We start from the raw sequence: 18,071 nt of genomic DNA, 5'->3' as shown, positions 1-18,071 counted from the left end.
CCACACTACATGTTGTATATCCATGCAGTTTCTGTGTATCTCTCTTTCTGTAGAGCTCCGGAAACGCCTCCTACCGATGCTCCATGTCTTCCTCTGCGGATTTCTCCGATGAAGATGATTTCAGCCAGAAATCTGGCTCCGTGTCTCCGGCACCAGGGGACACGCTGCCCTGGAACCTGCCGAAACATGAGAGATCCAAGCGGAAAATTCAAGGCGGCTCCGTGCTGGACCCAGCCGAGAGAGCAGTGCTTAGGATAGCCGGTAAGACCAGGCTCTAGGCAGCCAGTGAGACCCACCAACCCCGCATGTGCCCACACCGTGGGCTTGCATGAAAGAGATCATGTCAATTATTTATGCCGAGGGGGGTTGTTCATTGGAATTGTGAATATAGCCTTTAAAAATCCTGCAGGGCCGTGGAGAAGTGACTGAGCTATTTGGCCATGTTTTCCGGTTGGGTGAATTAATGCTTGTGGGAAAGGGAAAAAAAGGATGAAAAATGTGCAGGTGCGCCCATTAAACTTTCATGTGAGAACGCATTAGCAGTGAGCGGCTCATTCGCAATAACTCTGATTTCACATTGTGCCTACATCTTGATCGGTGTACACACAGGCACACTTAATTGTCTTTTGTATCTTAATGGCAGAGAGGCCACATTAAATCAATGGAGAGGCTGGGATCATCCAGCTGGGCTCTAAATATGCTTTTAGGCGTTGTATGTGGTAACAGTGTCTGTGTAGAACAGCTCTTTGTCCATGTAGGCACATTGGGGGCCGTGCCGCTTAGGAGCCCCTCGATTGAATAATGTAGGAGAGGCACTAATGTGTTCTGATATGTAGATGGTCACTTACAGTGGCAACGAGTGGTATTGAAACAGGGCAGATGCCTTGTTCTCCCCAGCTGAAAATTGACAACACCATGTAAATTAATTCTGGGGAAAGGCAGTGGCCATCTGTGTTATCCACAGAGGTTGTTTTTTTTGTCTCTCATCCCTTCCCTCTTCGGGGTTTATTTCAAAGATGTTTTCACCTAATGGGGCGATTGTGAGGATGCAGGGTCTCGGACCCTCTGTGGGGATGGTTGGTATAGCAGCCAAAGGTCTTTCCTCCCCATCCCGCTGGGTAATCGCTGCCCTTAGCCGGTGTAGTGTGAAAAACTGCTCTGTCTTCATTTGCACCGGCACAGTGCAGAGCCAAGGTTTCTCCAGACCTTGTGTCTGGCGGAGAGGTCTCGTAGGATCCCTGCTGCTGGTACCCGGAGATGGGAGAGGCAGGCAGCAGGGAGCTGGGAATCGTGCAGACAGATAGGCATCCGCGTGGGTCTCATAGGAGTCCTCGGAAATTCAACCGACTACGCCCTACCACGCGGCTGCCCCCCCCCACCCCAGGCCACGGGGGCAGAGCACCCAGGGGCTTGCGCTCGGCCTGGGTGAGGGAGGCAGCAGGGAGTAGGGCCGGACTACGGGCTCTGAGTTGATGGCGAGGGGGGATGGTTTGGACACCGCGCAGCTGCCCAGCCCGGCTGTACATTTCTGCGAGGCAGGGGGCGGTCTGGAGCCTGGGGCCGGGAAAGCCGCGTGCGTGTCGGGGGTGTTGCATGGCGGGGTCAGGGAGCCCGGGATGCGGCGCGGCGCCGACGCCCCCGTGAGGCTTTGCAATGGGCAGGGCAGAAGGGCCCAGCCCGCGCGGACAGGCGCGAGGATCCGGGGCTGGGGGAGAGGCCGGCCGGAGGCGCAGGCGCAGTTGGCGCTCCCTGACACGGCGGCGCGTGTGAGCGGCGGGGACACCTGCTGCAGCAGCAGCGAGCCCCTGGCCCCGCAGTCCCCCGGGCCGTAGGGGGAAATGGGCGCTGCTGCTGAGCATCCCTAACCCGGGGGGTCCCGGCCCGCGGGATTCCCCCCCCGCCCCGGCGCTGCGGCGCGGGAGGCATCGCGGGCTGTGCCAGCCTCTCTTGTCCTGCGCAGCCCACGGTGGTTCAAAATAGAAACCCCCCCCCCCCCCGGCGTGGCACGTCTCGGGGGACGGGGCCCTCTGGCAGAGCAGAGGTGCGGGCGGAGGTGGCAGCTTGCTGCTGTCCGGGCTGGGGCGGAGGGGGAAAGCGGCTTCCCGGGGGTTTGTATGGAAACCGAGACAAGGGAAAGGTCCTGGCCCGAGAAGGGTGCGCGGAGGGAGGGACCCCGGGCAGCTGGCGGCTTCTTAGCGGCACCCTAGTGAGCTTTGGAGAGAAAAGCCGGGCCAGGGCCGCCGAGCCAAGCACAACACGGCAGCTAAACCAGAGCCAGACAGGGAGCCAGACGCCCGGGGAAGGGAGGGCACACGGAGCAATCTCCGGGAAGGGCTCCTGCTGCAGCTCTCATTCCGGCAAAACCCTCAGTGCACTTGCACAAACGGGGCCAGCAGCAGAATCGGGCCCTGCGTGATCAGCCAGGAGCGATTTAACTATCAAGAGGGGTAGAAATGTCTTCATGAAGAAGGATCCGGAGGTCACCTCCGTGGCCGGGCTGTGGCGCCCATGGTGTCCTGGAGCTGCTGCGGCTCTGGCTGCCTTCCTGCTCTCAGGCCGTTAGCCGAGCGCAGGGATTTGCTGCTAATGAAATCCGAGAGGAAGCCCTTGCTATTGGAGCCACACACATGCTCACACACCGCTCGGGAGGGGGCATGGGCGTTTCCTCGGCCAGCTTGCACAGCACCCCTCCTTCCTCCCCCTAGCCTTTTTTTTTTTGCAGTTCCCAAGGCTTCGTGCTGTCTGCAGCCTTGGAGTGAACTGGTCAGTGTTACCCTCTAGCCATGGCTGGTTACCTCTCCCCTGGTGCTTACCACTATACCGAAGAACAGGAGTACCTACAGGCTTACGAAGATGTCCTGGAGAGATACAAAGGTACAGTAGATTAGCGCTGCAGCATGGGCCATGGGTTTATTGGGTATATGCTAATAGTGTAGGGCTTACTTTAAATAGCACTGGTGGTTGCAAGTAAACAAGGGTCAGAATCAGATCCTCTGGATATGTGCTATTCCAGTCCCCTACCAACAAGAGTTTGAAGTTGAAGGTACTGAAACGTCCTTAGACAAGATCCATTGCCTCCTGGAGCGGGTCATTTCTTATGGAGCAGTCTGTTGATTTCTTTCACTAAAGCTCTTAAGTGAAACCTGTCCTTTTCTTGCTGAGTGTGAGGACACCACTGACATTTCAATGAGATTATTCTAAGACTCTACTGACTGATGCTTGTCTGGGGTGAGAACTAGTAAATAAAACTGTATCCTATGGTCCTAATAAATCCAGTAAAACACACCACACCGTTTTTTGAAAGATCCTTTTGTGCTTAAAGCTCTAATATATGTTGTTCTTTTCTATAATTATGTAAGAACGACTGCTTCGTGCAACATTATGAAGCTTTTTCATTTAGTACAGGAAGAAAGATCTTTCTAATGTACATAAGATATAGACAATTCATTTTATTCTATTAGAAATGTTGCTTGTATTATTTTCTTATCCTTGATGGTATGGAAGAGGTACATAGGACACAATTCATTATTTTATATTTTAGTGCATTGTTAATATTAAACCTTAATTAAGATCAGATCTTAAACATTACTTTGATCTAGTTTTTAACAAGAGATGGAATTAAACATACTGAATCTTCATCCTGAAAATAGTCCCTGTGTGTACATTGCAACATATTTGGTATTTGCTGTTTGGAATGCTTTTGCAATACCTCGGGCCCTGATGGGCTAGGTGGTTTCAGTTTTATATCAGAAAGTCTTGACTTTGTGATTTTAAGATACCCAACAATAAATTTCCAAAAAGTTGTAAGGGTGTTAGCTACTGAATTCCCACTTAGTTTAATGGGAGTGGCATAGTTAAAGCAGTTTTATTTGAAGATGTGTTAATTTTATTCTATCCTGATTGTTAATGGCAAAATTAAAAACAAAAATTAATTATCTTCAAATGAGATTTATCAGGTCTGAGAGTGCCTGATTCAGTTGTAGATCATGTATCATTAACACTATTGACAAATGACTCCTTTGTGTCTATTGTGTCAATGTATCTAGGGAGCATGTACGCTATTTCTGTAATAAAATTCATTAGAACATTTTAAATGAGAAATAATTATTATGTTTATTAGATCCTTTAAAAAAGGAAATGTTTGTTCCACTCTGTTTTTTCATCATCAAAAGTGATTTATACACATTTCTGACTAATTTTTTTTCCAAATGTTGATTTTTAAAGCAGGCAGGCTGTGTTCAGATTATCAGATCAAAAGTGTTGAAAACCCTCAAGTGTATTTATTTTTTGCTGCTGTGATTTAAAATTTAGCTGAACAGATTTAAATTAATTTTAAAAAACAACAACAGCAAAAAAAACCCACCAAATTTGCTTCCAGAGACAGATCTGTAGGTTTCAGTCTAGTTTATATAGTCACTTGATAAACCCAGGACAATTCATAATGGATATATTATTTTAGGGCTTGATCCTACCGACCTAAGTCCCCTGATTTCAATGGTAGTTTTGCCTGACAAAGAGCTACAAGGTGGGGCTACCTATTTATTTTTTTAGTGTATTCTGTAATTGTTGAAGTTTGCTACCTTATCTGTGGGGAGGGGGATTGGACACATTCATATTGTATTTTAAAATATGGAAAACTCCTTAAAATGTTTTAGTAAGCATCCAGTTTCTTTTGCTTTCATTTTTTGGTGGTGTACTTAGCAGCTTGTTACATTCAATCACTAGGAAAAACGGTAAAGATTTTAGCTTGTTTTAATGATGAAACATTGAAAAACTGGAAAATTATTTTCCAATGTGTTTTCAAGCCGGTTATGATTTCCCATCAGAGTCCCAGTCGTATGACTTCACTACAGTGATTGTTATCCTGATGACTTGCAATGGGAGCTGATCTAATCAGAAAAGAATGGCTGCAATATATGCTTTAAACAGGGAGTGCCATTTCACAAAACTTTGAAAGAAACTGCATTTGTTGATTTTTTTAAAAAAACCTAACAGAGAAGGTAATAACTTCCGTTTTTGCTTTTTCAAGGTGAAGAGTTTTAATCACTTTAATTCAAACATTTTTTTTTGCTTACAGAATATGCTTGTGTTCATTTGGGACGTTATCAGGGTGCCAAATTATCTATGCCCCAGCTGTTGAATACTGTAACTAGCAGAGTCAGCTGTAGAAAATTCATTGCCTCTCTTGGAAGGCATGGAATCATATGATGCCGTATCATTAAGAAATTCTGGCTATTTGATTTAGAAAAAAGAGGAATCGAAAAATAAGTCCTGTTAAAGTGTAACTGCAAAGTTTTGATCTTCACCTTTTTATATAGCCAGGATAGACCACAGTTGTGGAAGACCTTACATAAACAAGAACTTGATCGCTTTAACAGTTGAAACCAAGGTATCTTGTGTGCCTTGCAAATGCTGCTGTTGACCATGTCTTTAGCTGCGACAGTAAATAATTGGGCAACTGTTCACTAAATCCGAGGTAGCACAGAAGAGCTGTTTGCTGTGGGAGAAAAGGGTGTTGTGTCCTGATTCTTGGTCAGTTCAGTCTCTGAGTAGTCAGTTGTCTCTGACCATCCTTTTTTCCCCATTGATCCTTTTAAAGCTGACTCACAGCAGAATTTCTAAAGCCTTCTGATGAAAAGTAAAAAATCACGTTACCTCAGCTGATACAGAAATCATATTGAATAAAGCCACTTATTCACGGGAAACATTGCTTCTTTGTTCGTAGTTCCTCTAGAAATGGTCAAAGGCAATGCCTTTGTTGTGATGGTGGATATAAAATATCCAGTACATTTTATATGGAAACATACAACAGATTTGTCTTGTTTGTGATTTAGCATGGAAGATGCAAAATGATACAGTATACGTACTGATTAGCATAATTACTAATAGCTATGGGCTTTGTCCTTCAATCCACCACTGACGTTAGTGGGTGTTCCATGTGCAGAGAACTGCAAAAGTGGTCTGTTTTTACCCTTTAAATTATCTTATCAACATGTCTGAAAATGAAGACTGATCAAATTAATCATCTAGTACATCAGTCCTAACCATATATAGTTAATTTGCCATGGTGGTGATTAACCTGTTTTTCCATTATCATTTTGTTTTTAATGAGAATCATTTCAATCTATACCAGTGGTTCTCAAACTTCTTTTTTCGCAGACCACTTGAAAATTGCTGAGGGTCTCGGCGGACCACTTAATGATCTTTCCAGATGTTGTTTGTACCATTAGCTAACTATTGTAAAGTGCTTTGGATAAAAGTGCTATTTAAAAAAAAACGCTTAATAATTTATTTTTTTTGTTCTACAAATAAAAGGACACAACTCATATTTTAATATCAATATTCTTACCTTTCTAATGCAATGGATGTTTCCTCTCTCCCCCGCCTCAGAAGTCCCATAGCTAGGGCCGGGAAGGAGGGGGGGTCTCTCCCCCGCCTCAGCAGCCAGAGCTGCTGAGGCTGGGAAGGAGGGTAGTCTCTCCCTGGCAGCTGCAGCCCTGGGGCTGGTGAAAGTCACCTCTTTCTCTAGCCGCCGCAGACCTTCATGTCCCAAATTCCCTGACCCCCTCTTCTCACCCCACTGCCACCTCCCACCTGGCTCCTATTTCCCCCAAGGCCACCACCTCACCTTACATGTGCGTCTTCTCCAGGGTCCAGGCACCTATTTGGGTGGGTGGCCCTTCATTCTCTCATGTGCGGCTGCCCAGGTGTGCACCTTAGAGGGAACTATTCGCGGACCACAGTTTGAGAACCTCTAATCTGTACATCCTATGTATATCATTTTAATTTACCAGACACTATCACTGTGAATTACTGGGATGGATTGTTCCATCTAACAAAAGTAGTTTAAAATGGGGTCTCTGTCTTTAAATGCATAGCTTTTGAGAAGAGTTACTTTGGTGTAAAACTGGAGTAATGCAACAGGGAATCAGGCCCTACATTTGTAATCCGTCATATTTTATTATCTTTTCTTCTCCCTCTTTTTTCTGGTATGTTAATTATAAATAATTGTTTCATAAAAATGAATTTAGTTTAGTTTTTACAACTATGTAGGAAAGTTTCCTCCCTTATATCACTGTTGAGGTTGTGTCATCTAACAGCTAGTGTGTGTGTCTATTCTGAAACAAAGAGAAAATTCTTAAAATGTTTATAAATACATCGTAATTATAAAGGAACATTCTCAAAAAGATATGTTTTTTAAATAAATGTACACAGCTTCCTGGGCCATGCAGACTCCAGAATGCCATGGATCTTGGCTGGAAAGGAAGCTGCTCTATGTGACAGAAAATTCAGCTTGACAAGGCCATCCATAGAAAAACAGTCCTGCTGCTCTGGGTCTGGAATTTGCTATGGTGATGGTGGTGTCATGTAAATAAGTTCTCAAAACCTTCAGCATTTGATTACTGCTTCCTTTAAAGTCCATATGAATGGCTGTGGAGCAAATAGATTTTTCCCATTTTAAACTGCAGTGTCTGTTCGGGGGGGAGGATCATGGATGGGGAGAGGATGGCAGAATTTAGTACACCATCCTACACCGTCAAAGACATCTAGCATCTAATCAACTGCTTTTCTAGATCTAGATTTGGACTCTATCAGCCTCAAGAAAATTGAAGTGTTTTACTGGCCTGCTCCAGGAAAAATGTTTTTTGCCCCCTAAATTGCAATTGATGATACATTGCTAAATGTGATAAGAAAAATTTTGCTATCTTGACAGCACTTTCGTAATGCCATGATCGATGAAGAAATCACTCAGTGCATTTCTAAAACCAGTTCTGCCTGTGGTCGATTTTGTCACTGCCTATAGTGTGTGAGAAGCATTCAACTTCACACCAAGATTAATGCACGCCTACCATGCAATTCTGTTAAGCACTCTTCTCTATGGCTGTAAAAATGGCACTTGAAGCAACTAGAAGATTTTCACATGCATTGTCTGTGTCTCATCTGTAGCATCAAGTGGTTGGATAGGATACCAAACACTGGAGTCCTGGACCAGTGCTGTATGAGGAGAGTTAAATCCCTAATCATACAGGCTCAACTTCGTTGGTCTGGTCACCTTGTATGTATGGATGATACGCAACTTCCCAATTAAAAATGGAAGCACATACGGTGGAAGGCCAATGAAAATGATACAAGGACACTCTCAAAGCTCACCTAAAAGCTGGGCGCTTCGACCCAAGCACATGGGAAGCTGCTGCTGCTGACAGGTCAGGTTGGCCGCAGACCTGTTGGTCTGTGGCTAAACCTATGTAGAATAGCAGAACAGAAAAAGCTAAAGAGAAATGTGAGCAAAGAAAGCAGGGTCTGGCATGAACATGTGGCCATGTCTGCCTGACATGCGGGACGCATCTGTGGATTCCTCACTGGTTTACATTCATACAAGAAGATGTGCTGAAACAAACTGATTCTCGTATGTCGACTATGTCGGAAGGCGCCAATAGTTCTGTGGGTCTCCATGTATGAGAAAAGTAATCAGAGTTTGGCTCTTTATTTGGAAAACTAATAAAAGTCTCTCATAGATTTTCTGGTACTTCCCAATTCCAACTGGCTCAAAAATACTAAAAGTATTTCATCCTGTCGTGTGCTTATGGTCAGAAAGAGGAGATGGAATGGCATGTGAAAAATTATAATTATAATTTCTCTTAAAAGGCGTGGTTTGGGCTCAGTGCACATTTTGGGTGACGATTTTGGCTGGTTCCTATATAGCTAATTCACTGGTCCCTAATGATAACATTTATTTTTTTTTCATACAGACTTTGATTAGGATTTTTTTTTTCCATTTCCATTAGTTAAAGTACACACTTAAATTTAAGTATGAGCTTAAGTTCCATTGATTTTTATTGTGCTTAAAGTTATGCACATGCTTAAGTACTTCGCTGAATAAGAACGCTTAAAGTTAAGTTTAACTACTTTGTTGAATTGAGGCCTTAAAGAATAATTTTTTTGTAAATGTCAGACATAAATGCAGCCTTATTGCTGCATGCCTGAAATGTTTCTTGAAAAGAATCATTAGAGGCTTGTAATTTAACAAAGCCTTGATTTTTCTGTAGTGGGTGAAAATATTCATCTACTGAATGCTTGTAGTCAACCAAGCTTTCAGACAGGTGAAATAATGCTTACAAAGACATTACAGTTCTCAAGTAAAATCTTGAAGTCCGTATGAAGAGCCAGATCCTGCAAGTAGATGGGTGTAGGCGGACTCTTGTATCTGTGTGGTGACCCAGGGACTTCAGAAGTCCATCTGTGCAGATCAGTTTGTAGGATTGGGGTCTAAGTTATTACTCAAGTCCTTATACATGAAAACTCACTTTGAAATTACTTGTCTTCAGGACATTGGAATATGACCCTAACTGAATTGAAAATGTATTAAAATAGCTCTACATTTCTTATAATATTATTAAATAATAATAATAATAGCATTTGTGCACAAGTCATTTTATCGGTTGATAAGTAATGTCGCAATTTTTAAAATCCTTGCATGTTAAGTACAAATATAGTTTTACTGATAATAATTAGAAATAATTTATTGAAAGGAAAAACGTGTTAAGGATTATATTCTGCTCACTGCAGTCACACAAGTAGTTCCATCAATGATATTGAAACTGTGGGAATAAGATGAGCAGGTGTAGGCTTCTGATGGGTCATATCTGTATCTATATTTTCTGTCAAATACGGCATTTCAAAAGAGTGGGCCAAAATCTGCTGTTAGTTGTTGAACTTGAAATGTCAGTATATTATAAGTGTAATTTCATAATTTATATGCAAAAGTAACTATTTTTCACTCATGTAATGTACCATATACATTGAAATAGGACAGCAATCAGCTATCCTTCGGGTTTAGTACTCTGATTGTGTCAGAAAACTTCATTGCTCTAGACTCAGATTCAGGTAGCCAGTAATCTGCCAGCTGACACTTTATACCACTTCGGTCTAAAATTAGTAGATGTCCTCTGTATTAGCATTAGCAGAAGAGTATATGTTATGGTTCACAAAATGGGTAAAAGCCAGATTCCTTTGTACATGTGTTTGAATTGCCTCTCCAAACAAATGCCATTTGAACATTTAGTGGGATAGAAAAGGGCATAAAAGCCGTGGAAGTGAAATGGGTATTCTTTCATCCCATTTGTGATCTTTTGCTCCAGCTGATCTGGTTACAGTCTAAATGTTCCTCATGTGATCAGATCTCTTCAGCAGAGTAGAAGCAGCTAAACATTGACAAGTGTCTGTGATATTTTGGACAGACATTTTGAAATAATAATACAACCCACAAAGTGCTACTAAAACAACTTTGGTGAAGCAAATGACAGTCCTGATCCTGCAGTCTGTAGTCAGGCAAAACTCCCATTGACTTCAGTGGGAGTCAGGATTGCAGGACTGGACCCCTGATGTTGTTTAATCTAGAGATTGGCAATTCACATATATACTGAAAATTAGGTGTGCCTAAAGCATTCATTTTAGAAGCCACTGCAGTAGAGTCACCCATTACTTATGGGGGTAGAGTATTTTTATCAAGATAGCTCTTGTAACAGAGGTGGATATTTTCAAATGCACAAATAGCAGTTAAGGGCCTAGCTTTCATTTACTTTCAGTAGGAGTCAGGCTCTTAACTGCCATTTGTGCCTTGGAAAATCTCCAGAGAGTATAGTTCAGATTAGAGCTTGATTCCTGAAAACATATTATATTCTGCTTTGCTGATTAATTGTGCAGTTAAGGCTAAGTTTGTTGGAGGGTTTTTAATCTTAAATTCCTCCTTTGGAGGAACATTCAAGATCATCTCCAGAAGGATGGTAGGTTTCATAAGGAAAAAGGGTATCAGAGTTCTCTTTGGTGTTTTAGAGGAAACATTTTTCTCATTACATGGCTTTATGAATTCTACTCGCTTGCTGAAATTTTCAACAAAATAATTAACTGTGGAGAAACATATTTTTGTTTAGATGTAGTTTCACTGACATAGTTATGCTAGGATGAGGATAGGATTTGGCTGTGTGTAGGAGGGAGGGAGGAATGGGCAAAGCTAATTTTATTGGAAGACGGTCAAAATGGATTAGGTTCCTTGATAAAATTATCTGATCATAAAATAATAATTGTTGTCATCATAATGACATTTTGGCACAGTGTTCTCTAGTTCCATTTTTTAATAGTTAACCTTTAATATACAAAAATTCATGCTTGAGATTTTCAAATCTGACTCTCTACACAACTGTAATTAATTTCAGCACGTGGCCAAATCACCTAGCCATCTTTGAAAATCTCAACCCATATGCGTCTTCAATACGGTTTTTTGTTAAGAATTCCATTACTGAGAAACAGTTCACTTTTTCTACATATCCGGTTTCTTCATGTAATCCTTATATATTTATATTTAAATTGTATTGTATTTTTTGCTTCTAGAGCAATAGGCATGGCTGTGCTTCAAGGCTTATATTAAATTGAAAAATATAAACTATTGTAGTTGTAAAGAAAGCCAGAGGTCTGATGTGTTGATTCAGAGTGGGTTTAGAATCATGTGTTGAACGATTGATTCTTGCTGCACATATCATGAGTTCTTTTCATTTGTAAAGATTATATTAGCGTGCCTAAAACAATGCATTGTTTATATGTCCTGACATTTACAGTGTCAAATTGAAACATTTGTTAGACTTTGGTAACCAAGTAGTACCCAAGGGAGCTTAAGGAATGCAGTATTTTTACTGAGGAGTAAATTTGTGTCCACATTGACTTGGAATCTGATATCAAATGTATGGATTAAATTAAATAGCATGAGAAAATAAGAGAGATTCCTTATATTAACCATGAAAGCTTTCTGAATTTGGGGGATTGCATGTTAGAAATGTACTGCTGAGGCTCCCCTGGCTTTAGGCAATAACTTCAGTGTACAATATTATAAAGAGCCTTTTGAAGATTTAGGCATCTAACTTTAAAATGTCAATGGATCTTTTCATATTTTAAGGACAGTGACGTTTTTGCTTATATCTCCACCAAACAAAGTATGCTTCTCCCTGACTGACTCTGACATGTCTCCATCCTCTTGTCCTTCACTTCCCTTCTCAAAACTTATTCATGAAGGTTTCAAACTGTAGTCTTCTCTTCTTAGAAATCATATAAATGAAATGTGGAAGAACAATAACAACAATATAATAAAAAAAAACCCAAACAGAAAAAACCCTGAAAAGCAAGACTCTGAACCTTGATAATGTGTATTTAAGATACAGTGTGACAACTTATTACTGTTACCCTTGTCCTCGACTCCCCCTTCCACCCAGGTTTGAGATCATTACTTTCAAGTTATATTTGGGGGAGATTTTGCACTGGCTTTCTCAGGTGCTTCAAAAGAGGCAAACTCAGCCAGGATTCCTCTTGGGAGCTTTCAGTTAGTGCACACTCACTAAGCCACTGTTGGGAACTGGTATCACAAATAAGGATCTGGGAATAAGGAACCAACCTCCCATCTGTTGGAGAGGGAGTAGCATATTTTCCCTCTGCACTGGTGGTTGGTAGGGAAAGGGGCAGACCCATATTCCTACCCTCACCCTGCCTTTTCCTGCCCCTCATAAAACACAGAGTGCGGGTGGAAGGAGGGAGCAGAAACCACAGATCTTTTGGCATTCTGGACAGTGAATCAAGCAGCTTGAGAAGCATTTAACCTCTTCCCTGTGCCTTGTGCCTCTGCAGAAGGGCTGGCCACAATCCAGTAAACTCAGCAGTTCAAGTTCCTTAGATCAGATTCTGATCTCCGTTACGTGGGTGTAAAGCTGGAGTAACTCCACAGACTTAAGTGAAATTGTGCCACCTCCACTCTTATCTACTTGGATCAAAATCTGGTTTGTCTATTAAATAAAAATTTCTGGAACTATATAAAGAATTACATTAAAAACACACAAAAAACTGTTAGAAGAATGTTAAGGTAGTAAAGTCAAGCACTCAAAAGTTAGAAAATGCCAGATTTAAGGATGCCTGTGCAACTTTAATTTGGACCTCTTGTGTGTTTGGATTATGATACAGTTTTTAATACTTGAACACATGCTGTTTTGTTCTACAGAGCCCCTGCCTCTCTCAGTGAATGAGTAATTATTAAATATTACTTTTCATCCTCATTCAGTGTGTGGCCACATGCCTTATTTACTGTACACTGTATAAACTGTACACTGAATACAAAATTATTAACCTCCTGGGGTATTTATGGTGGTTTTCAGCATAGTATATGGGAATACAGACACGGAGAAATTAAGGCCAGAATTATCAAAAAGCATCCACTAATTTTGGGTGCCCAACTTGAGACAGCTAGGGCCTGATTTTCTAGAGTACTTGCATATTTATAGAACATTATATGTTCAAATCACAGCTCTAGATGTCTTCAGTTGTGAGTGCTCAGCGCTTCTGCAAAACTGTCTCTTGACCCCAGTGGACACCCAGAAAATGAGGAACTCACAACTAGTGATTAACTGAACACTTTCAGTGAGTTGCCAGTTATCACACAGAAGCAGAGATAGAATTCAGTTCTCCAGTATGGCACTCAACTGCCTTAACCCTGGTTAATGAGGTAGGAGATTGCAGTAAGAGAAAGTTGTTATTGTTATTTTGCTCTTAAAGACATTGTCATCAGTCACTCCTCACATACCAGATGATTACTTGTAAATACATTCCAGTACAACCGTTAAAACTATCTTCCTGTAAGTATTCCCTGCTTCATTCACTACACATCTTCCAATTTCTGTAGCTCAGTGGTTCTTAAACTTTTGTACTAGTGATGCCTTTCACATAGCAAGCCGCTGAGTACAACACCCCTTATAAATTAAAAACACTTTTAAATATATTTAACACCATTATAAATGCTGGAGGCAAAGCCGGGTTTGGGGTGGAGGCTGACAGCTCATGACCCCCCATGTAATAACCTCACAACCCCCTGAGGAGTGTCGACCTGCAGTTTGAGAACCCCTGCTCTAGCTAATGAGATAGGGGTCTTACAGACAACAGCCTTATTCAGAGCACAGCCTGGATTCATTCCCAGAGCACTGTCCATATGGACATTGAATGAGGCGGGGTCCTGTAGAAAAAATAGTATGGGATCATGTAATGAAACAGTCATAATGTGCAAATTCAAGGTGTCCAAATCAAGGTTGCAAGGGCTAATTATCACAGCTGTTGTATCATAGAATCATAGAATATCAGGGTTGGAAGGGACCCCAGAAGGTCATCTAGTCCAACCCCCTGCTCGAAGCAGGACCAATTCCCAGTTAAATCATCCCAGCCAGGGCTTTGTCAAGCCTGACCTTAAAAACCTCTAAGGAAGGAGATTCTACCACCTCCCTAGGTAACGCATTCCAGTGTTTCACCACCCTCTTAGTGAAAAAGTTTTTCCTAATATCCAATCTAAACCTCCCCCACTGCAACTTGAGACCATTACTCCTCGTTCTGTCATCTGCTACCATTGAGAACAGTCTAGAGCCATCCTCTTCGGAACCCCCTTTCAGGTAGTTGAAAGCAGCTATCAAATCCCCCCTCATTCTTCTCTTCTGCAGGCTAAACAATCCCAGCTCCCTCAGCCTCTCCTCATAAGTCATGTGTTCCAGACCCCTAATCATTTTTGTTGCCCTTCGCTGGACTCTCTCCAATTTCTCCACATCCTTCTTGTAGTGTGGGGCCCAAAACTGGACACAGTACTCCAGATGAGGCCTCACCAATGTCGAATAGAGGGGAACGATCACGATCCTGGCCATCCGTTCCCTGAGGGAGTCGAAGTCTGCTTCCCTGAAGTCCAGGGTCCGTATCCTGCTGCTTACCTTTCTTCCCTGCGTCAGGATCCTGAACTCAACCAACTCATGGTCACTGCCTCCCAGATTCCCATCCACTTTTGCTTCCCCCACTAATTCTACCCGGTTTGTGAGCAGCAGGTCAAGAAAAGCTCCCCCCCTAGTTGGCTCCTCTAGCACTTGCGCCAGGAAATTGTCCCCTACGCTTTCCAAAAACTTCCTGGATTGTCTATGCACCGCTGTATTGCTCTCCCAGCAGATATCAGGAAAATTAAAGTCACCCATGAGAATCAGGGCATGCGATCTAGTAGCTTCCGTGAGCTGCCGGAAGAAAGCCTCATCTACCTCATCCCCCTGGTCCGGTGGTCTATAGCAGACTCCCACCACTACATCACTCTTGTTGCACACACTTCTAAACTTAATCCAGAGACACTCAGGTTTTTCTGCAGTTTCGTACCGGAGCTCTGAGCAGTCATACTGCTCCCTTACATACAGTGCTACTCCCCCACCTTTTCTGCCCTGCCTGTCCTTCCTGAACAGTTTATAACCATCCATGACAGTACTCCAGTCATGTGAGTTATCCCACCAAGTCTCTGTTATTCCGATCACGTCATAGTTCCTTGACATCACCAGTACCTCCAGTTCTCCCTGCTTGTTTCCAAGGCTTTGTGCATTTGTATATAAGCACTTGAGATAACCTGTTGATCGCCCCTCATTCCCAGTCTGAGGCAGGAGCCCTCCCCTCACAGACATTCCTGCCTGTGCTTCCTCCCGGTATCCTGCTTTCCCACTTACCTTAGGGCTTTGGTCTCCTTCCCCCGGTGAACCTAGTTTAAAGCCCTCCTCACTAGGTTAGCCAGCCTGCTGGCAAAGATGCTCTTCCCTCTCTTCGTAAGATGGAGCCCGTCTCTGCCCAGCACTCCTCCTTCATGGAACACCATCCCATGGTCAAAGAATCCAAAGCCTTCTCTCCGACACCACCTGCGTAGCCATTCGTTGACTTCCACGATTCGACGGTCCCTACCTAGGCCTTTTCCTTCCACGGGGAGGATGGACGAGAACACCACTTGCGCCTCCAACTCCTTTATCCTTCTTCCTAGAGCCACATAGTCCGCAGTGATCTGCTCAAGGTCATTCTTGGCAGTATCATTGGTGCCCACGTGGAGAAGCAGGAAGGGGTAGCGATCCGAGGGCTTGATGAGTCTCGGCAGTCTCTCCGTCACATCGCGAATCTTAGCCCCTGGCAAGCAACAGACTTCTCGGTTTTCCCGGTCAGGGCGGCAGATAGATGACTCAGTCCCCCGGAGGAGAGAGTCCCCGACCACCACCACCCGCCTTCTCCTCTTGGGAGTGGTGGTCGTGGAACCCCCAACCTCAGGACATAGCATCTCATGCCTTCCAACCAGCGGAGTCTCCTTCTGCTTTCTTGCCCCAGACATATCATCTGGTCCACTCTCCGCAACGATACCTGTGGAGAGAACATGAAAGCGGTTAGTTACCTGTGTCTGTGTTACTGGAACCCGGACATTCCGCTTACCTCTTCTGGAGGTCACATGTTGCCAAGCTTCTTCACTGGCCTCTTGGCTTCTCTGTGCAACCTGCTCTATATCTTTAGAGCTTTGTGCCCCTAGAAGCCTATCCTGAGTTTTGTCCAGAAGATCCTCAGTATCTCGTATGCAACGCAGGGTTGTTATCTGTTGCTCCAGACCTTCAATCTTCTCTTCCAATATGGAGACCAGCTTGCACTTTGTACAGACAAAGTCGCTTCTGTTGTGCTCCTATCTGGATGATATAATGAAGGATAGCAGAGGGTCCTCATTGTTTGAGCCATATATTGGCCTGCATGTGATCTGATTTATAAAAGACATTTTCTAGTAGCAAACTCAACAATCAGTTTCCACTCTTCAAAAAATACAGAATGAGTAAAATCTAATATAGTGACTTTTTTTTATGTGTATGCATGTGGAAATTTGACCTGGCCTTGAGGCTCCAATCAAGTTGCTCATGTATTTCTGCAATAATGAATAAAGTCACATTCTGAAGAGTCAATCCCTGCAGAGTTTAATTCAGTTCAATGAAAGCTGCAACAGAGCAAAGTGTTAACGATGCAGAAACTTAAGACAGGGAACTTGTTGTTCTTGCTCTCCCTTCTGTTTTAAAAGATCACAGTTTTCCCAGTCAGAGCTTTAGTACTGTAACTCATATATAGGAACATAGGGATTGCCATAAAGAATCAGACAGTTGGTCTGTATTGTCTGATATCTTGAATTGCTTGTACCTGACACAGCAGATGACAGAAAACATCCCCACTGAACTTGGCCAGGTGTACAATGCTCTGTAGAAATATATTCTGCTGAGGTATAGAAGGCATCAGCATAAGCCTCAAAGACGTGATTTTCTGTGTATTAGTAACTGAACATGTTAATACTGGTAAAATTACTTATTCATTAAAAAAATCCTGTTACAGTATTTATCTCAATGATCTCCCCATCCTGGCAATAAGTAGCACAGGTTGATTACATGCTGTGTTAAGAAGTATATTTTGTTTGCAGTTTACTGTTTTATTATGGCACAAAGTAAGAAAAATAGTCTGATTTATGTTTTCTACAGCTTCATTATTTTGTGTATTTGACTGAGGAGCCCTTTGGTTCTTCTCCACTAAAGGTTTAATAATCCCAGCTTTTGCAGTCTCTTCGCATATGTAAATCCCCTTGCACCATGAAGCTGATAATCATTTTACTTACACTTCTGTGCACTTTTTAATCTCAGTGATATCTATTGCTTGAGGTGAGGCAACAAAATTGAACACAATACTCCAGGAATTATTATTATTTTATAATGTAATACAACAAAATTGTCTTTAGTATTTTTAAATCCTTTTGAAATATAGTCAAGCATTTTATTTGCTTTTTGCATCTTTGCAATGAATTAGGTAATCAGCTTTACTGATCTACATGCAATGACTAGACACTGTTCCTATCAGGACACTATTAGTTCAGACTGTCAGTTTGCCTGAGTCACAAATTGAATGAGGTAATATCTTTTATTGGATCAGCTTCTGTTTTTGAGCTTAGATTCTGCAAAAGTACTGAGAGTGTTACTGCTAAATACAAGGTGAAACAGATCATTAAGCATAAGAAGTTAACACATGTTGCATGAGACTATTCAAGGTGAAGTAGGCAGTTAACATCTCTGCAGTCCTAGGACAAAGGAGAGTTAGTGGATTACAGATTGTTGTAAAGAGCCATAAATCCAGTGTCTTTACTGAGCCTGTGATTTTTAGTGTCTAGCAAAGTTATGAATTTTAGCTCCCAAGCTCAGCTT

At 42.6% G+C, this 18,071-nt stretch overlaps 1 protein-coding gene across 16 annotated transcripts in view; it reads left to right on the top strand.

Moving 5' to 3' along the window:
* The window catches only part of DST (dystonin), a 485,843-nt gene that overhangs the window by 79,702 nt on the left and 388,070 nt on the right, over positions 1 to 18,071 (top strand). For 10 of the 16 annotated variants that reach the window (XM_048845229.2, XM_075126480.1, XM_048845239.2 and 7 more), the window contains exon 4: positions 54 to 261. In XM_048845229.2, the coding sequence (XP_048701186.2) occupies positions 54 to 261 (208 nt within the window). Of the gene's footprint in view, positions 1 to 53; positions 262 to 2,710; positions 2,875 to 18,071 lie in introns of those variants that run through there. The other 6 variants (XM_075126486.1, XM_075126487.1, XM_075126481.1 and 3 more) reach the window with 3 other exon arrangements.

The sequence above is a fragment of the Caretta caretta genome, chromosome 3, assembly GCF_965140235.1.
Source record: "Caretta caretta isolate rCarCar2 chromosome 3, rCarCar1.hap1, whole genome shotgun sequence".
NCBI lineage: Eukaryota > Metazoa > Chordata > Testudines > Cheloniidae > Caretta > Caretta caretta.
The sequence above is the reverse complement of the archived record's forward strand: the minus strand, read 5'-3'. Positions and strand labels throughout refer to the sequence as shown.